The 14,102-nt window shown below is 45.3% G+C and overlaps 1 protein-coding gene across 1 annotated transcript in view; it reads right to left on the bottom strand.

Annotated features, from left to right (window-relative positions):
• Positions 1–14,102, bottom strand: part of CACNA2D3 (calcium voltage-gated channel auxiliary subunit alpha2delta 3) — an 877,155-nt gene that overhangs the window by 190,231 nt on the left and 672,822 nt on the right. Inside the window, exon 17 of the mRNA XM_052639295.1 lies at positions 10,837–10,911. Coding sequence (XP_052495255.1) covers positions 10,837–10,911 — 75 coding nt within the window. The remainder of the gene's footprint in view (positions 1–10,836; positions 10,912–14,102) is intronic.

The raw sequence follows: 14,102 nt of genomic DNA, 5'->3' as shown, positions 1-14,102 counted from the left end.
TGGAGATGGTCCTTTAAATTATATAAAGATGTGCATCACATGGAGAGAAGCAATTGATCAATTAGATGACACTGGACAATGATGGAAGCCAGCTCTCCCATCTCAGCCTTACAATGTGGCTAGGCTTTGCATTCCTGAGTCCAGGCTAGTAGCTAGCAGCTGACGCTCATTTCCCCCATGAGGGGAAGGAGGTGCAGACAAATCTATAGGAATTTTTAAGAGATCATTATTCAACACATTGCCTGTAATTACATTTTGATGAGCCTTTTATTGCTAATTCATCATCCAAGATGGGGCACTCTAGATATGAAATTAATCTAGTAAAACAAAGGTCACAGTGTGTCCAGTGTAAAGAAAAGCTCTGTCCTCATCAAATCCTTTTGCCAAACAATAAAGCAGCAGAGAATCCTATCTCTAAACCAAATTCCCTTAAAGTGCCTTCTCCATTATTAACAGCATAAAGCCAACACTCCCTGGTGCTTCTCAGTGCAAGCAGGCTGATGTGAGGTGAATACATGTGCAGCTCCCTGAAACAGAATGGGAAATGTGCCTGATCCCAACACTTTAAAGCAAAGGTCTATACGCACACAGAACTGTATCTGAAGCAAATCTATTTTTGCAGAGATGTATCAGTCCACTGGGATCGTGGCGAGACTCTCCTCTGAAGCAGATCCTAAGGCCAGGATTTAAGGGCAAAGTTTTTACTTTGCCAGGAAATGCCTGTAGGAACACAGCAAAGTGACTGAGAGACAGAGACCACAGGCAGGCAGCCAACACAAGTTGCATTACGGAGCATGTGGGCACGCTGGGCACCTCAAGCTGAATCCCACTGCAGGGGTCCGGGAGCCAGTGTGCAGCAGGTGCCTGCAGGGAACCCACCGGGAGGTGGGAGTGCTCATCAGTTTTTGGTGGAAGGATGCTAATTCCCCGGCACCCCTTGCCCGCTGTGCGCTTGAAAGGAGTGAATTCCAGAAGTCACAGAAAGTCTTCACTAGGGTTTTGGCAGCTGCAAGCCAGGCTGGAACCCACGGAGGTGAGGGCTGAGGGGGCCTGGGTGGGCCATCCACAGAACTACTTCACTAAGCATGTTTCCAAATAGGAATTTACCAACAAAACCTCAAGGCACTTTCCCTTGGTCTTTGGAATTCTGTTCTGAATCTACTCACAGATTCCAGACACATCTTAGGTCTCCCCGTGCCTCAGGGTCTTTGCATACATGGTTCCCTCAGCCTAAACTAGTCTTTATTATCTTGGCACAGCAAGTGCTTTTCCCCCTCAGGGCGATAGGGTTCAGCTTAAAATGTCATCCCCAAGAAGGGTTCCCCTTGACCATTCAACTAAAAGTAGGGCATGTCCCTAGCCTACTGTTGTCTCAGATCCTTCCTTCCTTTGGAGAAGTTATCCAAAATGGGCTAATACTTTTTATTTGCTTACTTATGAGCCTAAAACCAACATACCGTATCCATGACCCCATGAAGGGGGAGTTGTGTCAGCTTTGCTTTTATCCCTCGATCTCCAGCATATAAAGGAGTGCCTGGCACAGAAGAGGTGTTCGGTAACACATGCCAGATGAGAGAAGGAAAGGTGAGCGGGAAGGTGGGCTCCAGCAATGCAAGAAGGAGCAAGCTGCACCTCTAGTGTCTGAAGGGTCTTCTGTTGTTTCCACATGTGCTGGATTGGATCACAGCCTGTGGGCTGAGGCTTACAGGCTGCAGACTAGCTCCCTGCAGAGTTCTCGAGCCACCCCTGTCACAGCTAGACACCACATCCTTTTACAAATTCTTTCTTGCCAGTATTCCCACTCTGGTGCTTAATAATATACTGCGGCATTGTGTAATCAATTACCTATCTGTGGGTCTTCTCTCCTGTTTATTATTCCACTTCCTCTTCTAGGTATTTTACCAGGCCCTGGACATGCAAGGGTGGGATTAGTGTATTCAGGCCACTTGCAGTGCGTGAGGGGACAGGCATGTCGAGGGAGTTCTGTGATGTAGCATGGAACCCAAACTCAAAGACCTGTGCAGGAAGTCTGGTGGGACGAGGGCATAGGGTGGTGTGGGGAGGAGGGTTTCGGGGGTGGGAGTGGGAGACAGGGAGGGAGGACAGACTGTGTGCTCCCTGAGAGCAGGGCTCAGAGCCACCCCAGCAACGGTTCCCAGCCTTGGGGATCCACAACTGCATCAGCCAGGCTGCTCTGCTTGTAAGCAACAGATACCAATTCTTAATCACTTGAGCAAAAGAGGAATATAATAAAAGTGTATATAGAAGCTCTCAGTTCCCACCACAATGTGAGATTAATGAATATGAGTAAATGAATAAATAAATAAAGGACAGGATGGAGGGCCTTTTCCTCTTGCCTTTTGTTTTTCTTCCTTCCTTCCTCCCTCTATCTTTTCCTTTTAATTCTTCCTCTTTTCTTCCATTCTTCCTTCATCCGTTTCTTCTTTTCCCTTTATTTATTCCCCACCCCCCCCCCCCCCGCCTTTTTTTTTTCTAGTAAACACTTAAGAGAAACAAACCTTCCATCTACTCTTACCTTTGTATCAGTCAGGACCCCAGCAGGAAGCATATGGCATCGTCAAGCTGGCTAATTAAGGAAGTTTTCATAAAGAACCTATTGTAACAGTGGGGCAGGTGTAGGGAACTATAAGAAATGGTGTAGTACCCTGGAGTCACAAGCAGTGGGGCCCTTCTCTTCCACTCTGCATGAAGGGAGAGAGGAAGGAACAATCACAGCAGCCCACAGAGAACAAAAGGCTAATGTGGCTTTCGACTGGCTGCAGCCAGTGCCAGGGGACACGGAGCTGAATATACAGTCCCCTGCCCTCTCCTCTCATTTCTTCTGGGTGTGAGTCCCCACCAGCTAAACTCCATCCAAGGCCAAGATCAAAGATGCCACCCTGAGTGCCATGCATGTGGTGTGCAGGAGCACACAGCAGAAGCCAAGGGAGGCCCAGCAGCCCAACTCTCATTTTATAAAAGAACCTTATAACTCTGCTTCGGAATTAAGGAAGTCTGTTCAATTGAGTAGGTTTAACTTGATGAAAAACGACACTGTTCACAGTTGTCTTTTTTTTTTTTCCTCTGAAGACTGAGTCAAATTTGCTTTCTAACTGACTCAGTCCTTGGCCTAGGCATCAGTTAATCTCTCTAAAACAAGAACTAACACACGGGATGCTACGAAGGCTTAATGAGGCAAAACACACAGAGATGATAAGCACATAGCATGGTTCTTAAAACTTTAAGTAACAGCTGCACTGTCACTGCTAACCCACTCTCTGCTAAATCCTATCTATGCCCTAGGTGCCCCTGTACACACCCGGGCACAGAACTTGGGGACCAAGCGGCTACAGAGTTCTTGAGGTTTGCAGGACAGAAAGGCAGGCACCCCTCTAACCTGCTTCATCCTGAAGCTCACGAGATGTAAGCATTCCTTGCTCAGGGCTTCCACTCTTCCACTCAAGTGTCCAGACTGGGGCGGCTCCAACCGTTGCTCTCAACATTTCATCAAGAGAAAAGCATGCGAGGCTCTGTTTTCTCTTTCACCAAACGATGTATTTCAAAAATACCAGGCTCGCTCCATGGGGATCCCACAGTCTTGTTTATTTTTTCTCTAAGAACACACTCCTCTGAGCAGATACATTTACTAAGCATCCGATGATTCTTTCTTTTAAAATAAAGCGGTATGGATTCAGACCCGACATGAAAGGATTGTGTTTATAGGATGTGCGCAGGGAGCGGGCACACGGCGGTGCCCGTGCGCCACCTACTGGCCAGTCTCGTTCAGTTCCCAGCAGTCTGAGCACAGAACAGAGCTGGAGACTGGAGATGGGATTCCAGTCTTAGAAGCCACAGAGTTGTATAAACGATGACAGGTTCCCACCCGCTACACCCCAGCAGCTTGGGGCCAGCAGAATGCATGGTTCTGAGACCAGAGACAGAAGTCAAATGAGGACAGAGATCTCAGGAAGTGTGTGGGACCCCTGCTGAGTCTGGAAAGAAATGTCCCTCACAGTAGGCTGTGGAGGAAGTTGGTGTGCATGCCGCCTCCTCTGGGAAGCCCTCCAGCATCTCAGGGTACCCTTCCTCAAGAAAAGCAGATGCCTCCCCCGCAAGCACATATCTCTGCTTGGACTCTAGCAATGAGCTCCTTGTGGGCAGAGATGCCGTTCTACCTGCTTCTCTGTCTCCATCAGCTAGCACAGTGCCTGACTTAAGGAACATCTCATGAATGTTTGCAGTCCAGCAGAGGCAGGGGCGGAAAGAAAGGAGGACTTGATCAATTACATGAGATTCAAATTTTGCATGTGATGAAGCAGAGACTCAGTAAGTGTTTGATGGGTAAACATGTGGCACCTGCACTTCTCATTTATTGTAGAAAATTGGTACCCAGATATTTAGTCATCAGCATCCTTCAAACGCCATCAAAATCTATCAAGAAATATCTGTCAACTACTCCCTCGGTGCAGCAGCAAAGTCACAGGAATTCACAAGGGATGGTGCAGGAGAGGCTGAACACACAGACCTTTCCCAAGAGTGATAAGTGATCGGAGGAAACTCAAATACGGGGTGTGATGGGGAGTGAGGGAGGTGTGTGGCTCCTTTGGTCAGAGAGCAGGGAAGCTTCTCTGCGGAGGTGACATTGAGATGAGATATGGAAGGTGGGACAAAGGCAGTCACAGGTGTATCGGGAACAAGATTACAGGCAGAGGGAAGAGGAGGCACAGGAATTTGGACCAGAGAGGAGCTTGGGGCTTTTGAGGGATGGACAAAAGGGCTGGAGTAGACTGAAGGAGGGGTGAGCACAGCGGGCAGCCACACCACTCTGGCTGGCCAGAGAGGTCAAGTCAGATATGGTAGGGAGCTAGGGCCATGGCCCAGAGTTTGGGTTTTACTCTAGATGCCAAGAAAAGCCAGATCAACTGAGTGATGCCTGTGAAAGCCCATGTTGACTGCTAAGAGCATAATTCTGGGGGTGAAGGGGGTACAAAAACAGGTGTCCAGAGCAGGGCTGAAACCCATGTTCAATAGCAAAAAGGTATGGAGAAACGAAGTGGCTGGGCATCCGTAAGAACAAAGAAATGGAATCAACATTTGGAGTGGGATGGGGACAGTCAAGGAGTCCATAGGGACTGACTGGTGACATCAGGCAGAGCTCGGGCTGTGGAAACAGCAAGAACACTGACTTCCAGAGGGAGTGGAGAGATTCCATAACAGGACTCGTTGGAGAGTTCAGCTGAGTTTGACAGAACAACAGAAATGGCTGGGGTCTGATGGAGATAGCCTGACGGCTCAGGCTTCCCCTCCCCCCACTGGCCTGGGCTGCACAGCTTGGTCACCTATTTCCTTTTTAGATGTAGCTACTAGAAAATGTTAATTTACACAGGCACCTCATGATTGCGGCTCACATGACATTCTTCCTGGACAGTACTAGTCTAGGCAGAATCTCACTGTAATTGCCTTGTGATGACCCTGTTATTCATCCACATGGCTGCAAAGATCAGGTTCCCACTCTGCTTCCCATTTCCTGAGAATCAACCAATAAGAAGAGTGAATTTAGTGCATCTAAACTGATCTAGCGGCTCCTGGTTCTGACTCTTTCAAGTAGTTTAACTACTTGATTGCTTGGTGCCTCAGATTCCTGTTTGTAACATGAGGATATGCACTGCCTCACGGAGATGTTCCTGGCACCCTTGGCTGTCTACAATCTGACTCCAGATTGCCTTCCAGACCCACCTTCCACACAGGCCTGGCGTCACGCACACCCTTTCTCTGAGCCTTTCCATTGCTTCTGCATCCTAAGCTTGCTATTGAATTAGTTAATGATCGAAAGCTTTAACCATTTGAAACACTTTGAGCAGTGTCTGTCACACAAAAAGTAATCAACAGATGTGAAACAAAGTTTACTAAGACAAACAACAATAACAGATACAAAAAATGCATTTTCCCTAGTTGTATCTATGGTTACTTCTCCACCCCACATAAAAAATCTTATCCACCCTATTTGATTTTGAGCTCTCTGTGTTGGAGCACTTCTCCGCAGCCACTCTGGGCAGCTTGCTTAGCCCTAGAACATAGTAGCCATCTAGCCAATATTGAGGGAAGGGACTGAGGGTTTTCCCCATCTCATCTACCATTAGCCCAGTGGCCCATGTGACTGGCTAGTTTTTATCCAGAATAGAAACTCTTCAGCATCCTTCCCCATCTTCTGGGCTTGCAGACACAGAGCAAACAGCTTTTGGCAAATGTCAACGTGGTTTCATGGAAACGAGTCCTAGATTTTGCCTGCCCCAGGCTCCTCTGTGGAGCCTTGCCTGTGCTGTGGCTGCTGGAAGGGAGCCTTTTTTGTGTTCTCTTGGTGGTTTGACGAGGTCCACATTCCAGGCCTCCATGGGGAAGGCAATCAACTTAGATGTCCCTTTTTTCTAAAACGGAGGGGCACATGGCTTACCAAAATCTCAAAAGAAAATCAGATCATGTGAAAGGGGGTCCCTTCCTAGTTTTACTTCCTTCGATGCTCTGTCGGGCAAAAGAAAAAAGACATATTAGGGGCTCCACATTTTAAGAAAAATTCGTAAAGCTCTCAAAGAACTTTATGAGAAGAATAAAGTGCAAGAAAAATCGATCTAGACAATAATTCTAAGTAACTATGCTTTGAAATATTTTTAACCTGAATGTTAAAGAGGGGCAGAGATCAAGGAAAAAACTTCCAGATGTGTAATAACAACTCAAAAATCATTCCTCAAGGTCTGACTTGAATCCTTCTTGCTTCGCTATTGTCCGAGTCCCCACCTATGAGATGGCCCCAGCCCATGTGTTCCTTCAGCCCCCATTCTAACACGTGGATCCCAGCATGCTGGGAACCACATAAATGTTTGTTGAATCAGCATCAGTTAGTCTACCAGAAGTCACAAGCTGGTGGCAAGGACAGAGTGATTGAGAAACACTTGGAGAAAGACTACAGAGAGCCCACTTATCAACAGAAAAGTCCTGCTTGAGCAGCTTTGCCAATTAAACCAAAGCCAGTCTGCTGAGTAAGGCTCCTACATCTGAGCTGTTTTTGGAGACACTTCATGATTCACACCCAAATCATACAAGATGAAAGAAAATACTGAATAAATCAAGCTAAATATTAAGTTTGGGGGGAAAATTTTATTGGACAAATTAGAAAAATATTGGTATTGTGCTTCAGGAAACCCACTTCTTTCCTCTGGCTGCAGGGGCAGAAACAACCTCAGTGGCAGATGGAGAGGGAACAGGAGTTATTTCAAGTGAGTCGGCTCCGTCCCCCATGCTGGCCACAATCTCCCACTCACACCCACTGTGCTAATCTGGCAGCCTCGGCCAGAACCGAGGGGATCATCCATTTGTAACAAGGATCTGACTGTATGACTGGGCTTGGAGAAGGCCTGTCAGGTTGGAGTGAGAATTCCCTGCTAGAGCTGGCCAAGGAAGCTGCTGGTGGTGGTTGTCCCCAGCTGTGGGTGAGACTCTGACTGGGTCCATTTATGTCTGGTGCAGACACCAGGTTTCCGGGGAAGTGCCCTAATTACATAACATTATCCTGAAGAATCCAAAGTAACTGGAATTGCAACACTGGCTGTGGAGGATTCTTTCATTCATTCTCCTTCGAAGTCCCTCCTCTATGCTGAGTGACTGGTGGTGAAGGAGAAGGAGGGGTTGAGTTTTCTGCTTTTGTTCAGGTGAGCAAGACAGAGACAAACAAACTACTTGTACGTGCCAGAGCTGGGTTATTCCCCCTATGTGGATTGATTCTTAACTGTCATACTTTAGTTACTGCAGCTGCTAGTATTTCCTCAGTGCTACTTTAAAAACAGACAACAGTAACAAAACACCTCGGTTCCCTGGGCTCACGCACAACTTCCCAGTACAGCTACTGTTTGCTTTTCTTCTAGCTCAGAGCTGACCAAGAAAAGTAAGGGTGTGACTGTGTGAGAGACAGACAGAGAGAGAGAGAGACAGAGAGAGGGGGAGAGACCGACAGGCACAGACAGGCGTAGCTGAGGTTGCACAGACTAAGTTGATGTCAGGTTCAAAGTAGAACTGCCCAGACTGCATGATCCCAAGGACTCTGTTTCCTCGTGTGTGTGTGGATACAATTCCTCACTGATGTTTATCATAATAACCTGAACAAAGTGAATAATTAAAAATGTTCTTTAAATCCACCCCCACCCCCGCAAGCATCCAGCATCACCGAGTCCTCCCAATCTTTATACCAGTCAATAAAATACAAACAGAATGTCCACAGAACTACCACGGTCCCCACAATGTCCTGGGGCTTGACTGGTCACACAAGGCTCTTTACTTATATTATCCCATTTACACGGACAAGCCCAAAGTCACATAGCTGGTTTATGATGGGACTAGGAATCAAGGATAACCTATGTACCGCTGAAGCTGAATTCCTTCCACTTCACTGCTGTCTTTTTCCCAGCAGGAAAATACAAAACTCCAGGGAGGGTTAACATCCACTATTGATTACACAGATGGGTTAGTTCACAGAATCCTCAACAGTGGGCATCACACCAAACCTCTTCTAAATATGTCATGGCCTCAGTGTCACAGACGGAAAAAATGGGATAGATGGTCCATTGACCTGGCCACTCCTGATATTCTTATTGTGGATCAACTTTAAAAAGCTTCATCTGGTTTGGGTCCTCAAAAGTGAGATGTGCGGCATTTGCTTGGGCCATCACATTTATGGGAATTTGACCCTAGCTGCCAGTGAAATCATTCATTGCAATGTTTCAACAGTGAGAAGAACAGAAATGACTTGGATTTGTGAGTATTTGCACTGTCAGGAGATGATGAGTGTTGACTGGTTGGCCTGTTCTTCTAAGAGCCTTTCAGCTGCCCTCTCAGTGGCTACAGTTCTGAAGTCCATGAGATGGATTATTTGCAAACAGGCCAGGAGATGTGAAAGACCAGGAAGTCTCTGAAATGACTGCACAGATGGGAGCTGCTCACTTCCACATTATAGAGAAAGGGAAGGTACCCTGGTGACCCTTCTGACATCTGGTTCCATTTTGTTCCTTCTTTAAAAGCTGATAAATAGGAAAGTTAATTCATTCACTGGCAGAAGATCCAGGTTTGATTGCTTCATTTACTCTGATCCACTCTAACTTGGAATAAATAAGCACTAGGAGCCTATTTGTCAGCCACATCAAACATGTATCTCCTACTACCCTCAACAAGCAACCCCAACCGCAGGACTTAGAAATGGGTACTGTGCTAAGCTTTTTAAACTTAAATACATTTTTAGACTTAAATATCCTTAAAAAGTTAGGTAGGTTTTTCAATCAGACTTTTCAGCAATTCTGATTTAAGTTTGGAATCAGCTAACCAGTTAATTCAATCCTTTTTTGATAAAAAGCTTGTTGAAGTCAAGTATTACCTTAAGTTGCATCCTGAAGCATGCATGTGGGATCCACATGATGTGGCCATGACTCCACTAATACCAGGGCGATTAGAGCAAAGTTGGATGGTGATGGAGCTAAAACATGAACTTCTTCTAAACACTGATTCAAGTGAGAAACAAACTGGTCACATGATATTTCACAAATAAATGCTTGCATAGCAGGCACTGCTGATATTTTCTAATTTTGATGAAAGGAAAAAAGACATGTGGAGTGGATGGGCATGTGTGAGTGTGTGTGTGTGTGTGTGTGTGTGTGTGTGTGTGCGTGTGTATACAGCTATAGGAAATGAACTAGACTTTCCTAACATTCAAAAGCAGAGTTTACTATATTACTCTTTATACTTTTATATCTTTAAAATTGGCTAACCACAGACCAAAAGGGATGTCCTTTTGTCAACACACTGCAACTAGATCAGGGGGAGCAAACATGTGGTGCCCTCTCTGCCATGCCCCTCCAGAATCCACAGTGGACCAAACCTAGCTGCCCTTCAGAATCCTCCTAAACACAGTGCTCCAGGCAGCCTCTCCCCAGGGATCAGAATGGACCATGCTATTCTGGGCTGTCTTGGACTAGGCCTAACTCCACTCACTTCAAAGGGAGCTAAAACGATGCTGAAAGAAAACGGTTTACATGTCAGCTCACCAAACAATGCTACTGGATACAGCTTAGGCAGCACAAGGGGGAAAATCTCAACTGTGTCAGGGATTCCAGGGATCTCGACTCTTATTTGTCGTATCAAATGTAATTTTCAATAAGTTGGTCTCAGGACTTCCCTGGTGGTCCAATGGTTAAGAATCTGCCTGCCAATGCAGGGGACACAGGTTCGACCCCTGGTCTGGGAAGACTCCACATGTCATGGGGCAACTAAGCCCATGGGCAGCCACTACGGAAGCCCAGGCACTCTACAGCCGGACGTCCACAACAAGAGAAGCCACTGCAAGGAGAAGCCCGCGGACTGCGACCAGAGAAAGCCTGCACACAGCAAGGAAGACCTGGCAAGTGCCAACATAAATTAATAAATAAGCAGATAGTTTTTTTTAAGTTAGTTTCAGGCTGGAGGGTGAGAGATCATTTGTTTCATAAAGCTACCTATTACGATGTATATTTCAAACTGAACAGAGTTTAAAATTTTTACATATATTGGCAAACGTGAAATAAATAAGTTGTAAGACATACATGGATTTATATGTAAAACATGATAGCAAATATATTTACCCTATGTTATTTGCATACTATATGTCAAAATGCTAGTTATAAACTATTAAAACAGCTTTTCACAGACAGTATTATGAATTGAGCATTTCAAGTGAAAACTGCAAAGTGTCACCGCTGTAGAACTAAAGAAAACCTTTTAAAATCATAAAAGGAGAAACACAGAAATAAGTATTTCTCTTACCAGTGGTCTGAGTTCTGGATGCGTCAGGATATATCCATTATTTGTGATTGCAAAGGCATAGCCATGAATCCCTAACTGTAAGAAGAAGTGAGAAAGAAACCTTCATTAGCTTGCTCCCTGGTGAATTCACAAAGCAGAAAGCAGCCCGACATTTAGTAATTTACAGCTTAAACGTGGCATTCATAACCCTTATCAGCACAATATTTCATTAAAATGAATGCAAGGCACTGATCCTTGACATTTGGTGGAAATGAAGACCTGTCACAGGATAAGCTCAGCAAATAGCACAATTTAAAATGTCACAGACCCATGCTGGCATCCAAAGACCCCACTTTGATTTATTTAAAACTAAAACAATTATAATTTTTAAAAAGCAAGTGGCTAATGTTTCTGGAGACCCTATGTCCAAGTGAACAGAATTTTGTCAACCTGGGTGTCTTTTCTCTACCTGAGATAAGCCAAGAGGGGCCTCCATCTGATGCACCCTAGGCTCCCAACAATTCCACACCCCCAAGGCCCTCTCAAGCATGCGTTCTCCTAGGCAGTCATTTTCCGTAATTCTTCAAGGAGAAAAGTGTCCCCACCAGCCTATATAGGAGCCTGCCAACCCCTTTTACATCCTTCCGTCTTTAAATTGTGAGGCCGCCAAGCTTTTCCATGCATTCTTCCATCAACACAAAGCCTGGGTAATTTTCTATGCAGAGCCTCACTTAATTTATGTTTTCTGACTAAATAGGACTATGGGAAATAGTTTGAGAGCAATGAAATGTTTTATTAGCTTAAAAAGTATGTAATCAAATTTAACACTGCACTTATTTAAATAATAATCCCAGCTTTTTGACAATATTTCTATTACACAGTTGACTGCATCCATTGGCTACAATAAATTTACCTACAAATCATTCATGTATTAAAATGGCCTCTGGCATAAAACCCATACTGATCTCTCTCTCTGAAGAAAGAAAATGTAACCCACTTTTGCCAGAGCAGTGAAAGGGGAGAAGAAAAAAAAATCCTTTTTTCCAACGAGTTATTTCATAGTCCTGAGCCCTCACTGTTATTTTCTTTAAAATTCTCTGCTGCTCGCATTCTTGAATATGATACTATTAAATGATCCAGACAACGGAGTTTACAAACCAAGAATGACCCTGTCTGCTTGTTAGCTTAACGTCAAGGTGATATGAAATTAACTTCAGAGAATTTAACACCGGCAATTAAAAGTTTTCCTTACATTACAAAAAGCAAATATGCACGTGGTAGTCAAGGGCAACAGACATTTTCTTCTGGAGTTACCTTACACAGCAAGTCTTAATAAGATTCTACTTGATTCTAATGATAAAAGTATATTTCATTATGCTGTGAAAGATAAACCAGAGATTTCCTATCTTTTGAGATGTATATCGTCTCTTTTCATCTTGTCTCTTGGAAAAATGTCAGACACAGTCAACACTGCATTAATTACCTTTATTATGTCCCTGTTTAATACAGACTGAAGGGGTCAAAATGACTCAGAGAGTTTGACTTTCTCCATTAAAGGCAAAAGTGGTCTTTGGTTGGAAATTCAAACTCACGATGAGACCAAACAAATAATATTTTATAGTCAACGAATATATTCAGTGGCTTCTAATGTACCTTCCTTTACTTCTTGGTTTGCCTGTAGGAAGCAATACTCAAAAGAAAGTAAAACTCCACACATGTGCCCCCGACAAGCCCTCTACTTTTCTTGTGTAGCACTTATCAAAGTGACAATCAATTATTTGTGAGGTTGACTATAAGTAATCAAGATATCAGTCAAGGCCTTTGATTATTTAAAGCCTATCTCCCTGCCAGAATATAACTTCTGTGACAGCCAAGGTCATACCATGCAGTTATGGAGGGATGGCTAGGATGAAGGGAAGAGGGGTAAAGGAAGGAGGAAGCAGAAGAGGAGGAAGAAGAGAAGTTAACAGAAACTGAATTGAGTGCAGATCCTACAAAAGTATCCTGAACTCTCTGCTTCTTCCCTGGGAGGCAGAGACTGAGGTGACCTTCCCACCCAATGTCCTCCATTCATTGTTTAGCTGCCATCTTGCTTCCTTGTTGCTCACTCACATTTCAGTCTACCGGAACCTGCCTCTGTCACGCCCCCTCGCCCACCAAAACGCCACCAGAACTCCTTTCTTTACAGTTGCCAGTGGCCTCCTAATTGCCAAACCATATAGGATGTACCCGCTTTTCCTGGTTGTCTTCACCTACTGTTCCCTCCTAGACACTCTAATCCCTCAGTTTCCAGGCCCCACAGTCCTGGATTCCCTCCCTTTCATAGGATCCTCGTCCTCTACTCAGCCTGGAAGCAGTAAGTTTCTGTCCCTACTGCTCCTTGTCTGCTTTAGCTCCTTCTCCTCCAACATGATCCATCAACCACCTGGATGCTGTTGACCTCCAGATCTATGCTGCAGCCTTGGCCTCTCGCCTCAGTGGTAGACCCCAGGGTTCAAGTGTGTGTCTCTGCCTGGACATCACACAGGTGCCCCAGCCTCACCCAGTCCAACGTGGGCTCCTTCCCTTAGTGCTGCCCTCCCTGCACGTCTCTCTCAGTTGGTGGCACCACCCTGTTGCTCCCCTTTGTAAAAGCCACTAAAGACCTCTTTGATATGTAGGAAGTTAAAGTGAAAGTCGCTCAGTTGTCTCTGACTCTTTGTGACCCCATGGACTACACAGTCCATGGAATTCTCCAGGCCAGAATACTGGAGTGGGGAGCCTTTCCCTTCTCCGAGTGATTTTCCCAACTCAGGGAGCGAACCCAGGTCTCCTGCATGGCAGGTGGATTCTTTAACAGCTGAGCCAAAAGCAAAGCCCAGAGAAAACTGGAGTGGATAGCCTGTCCTTTCTCCAGCGGATCTTACCAATCCAGAAGTCAAACTGGGGTCTCCTGCATTGCAGGCAGATTCTTTACCAACTGAGCTAAGCCATCAGGGAAGCTCTCTTTCACTTTCATGTGTACGATAGAATCTATGGGTCTATCCATCAGGTCTCCCTGGGGTCTGGCCCCTATCTACTTACCCAGCACTTCCTTCCTCCACTCATTGCCTCTCAAGAGCTCATGACAGCAACAATAAACCCCCGCAGCTTTTTCCTCCCAGTGAGACCTTTACTCAACGGATGCAAGCTGTCCAGAGCACTACTCCTTCCCATCTCTCCCAAGCTATGAGCTCAGCCTCATGATCTTCTCCTATAAACATGTCTCTCCTGTTGCACCCTCCTTTCCATATCATGTCTCCATAAAA

Source organism: Budorcas taxicolor, chromosome 1 (genome assembly GCF_023091745.1).
Source record: "Budorcas taxicolor isolate Tak-1 chromosome 1, Takin1.1, whole genome shotgun sequence".
NCBI lineage: Eukaryota > Metazoa > Chordata > Mammalia > Artiodactyla > Bovidae > Budorcas > Budorcas taxicolor.
Note: the sequence above shows the minus strand (reverse complement) of the source record. Positions and strands in the feature narration are given on the sequence as shown.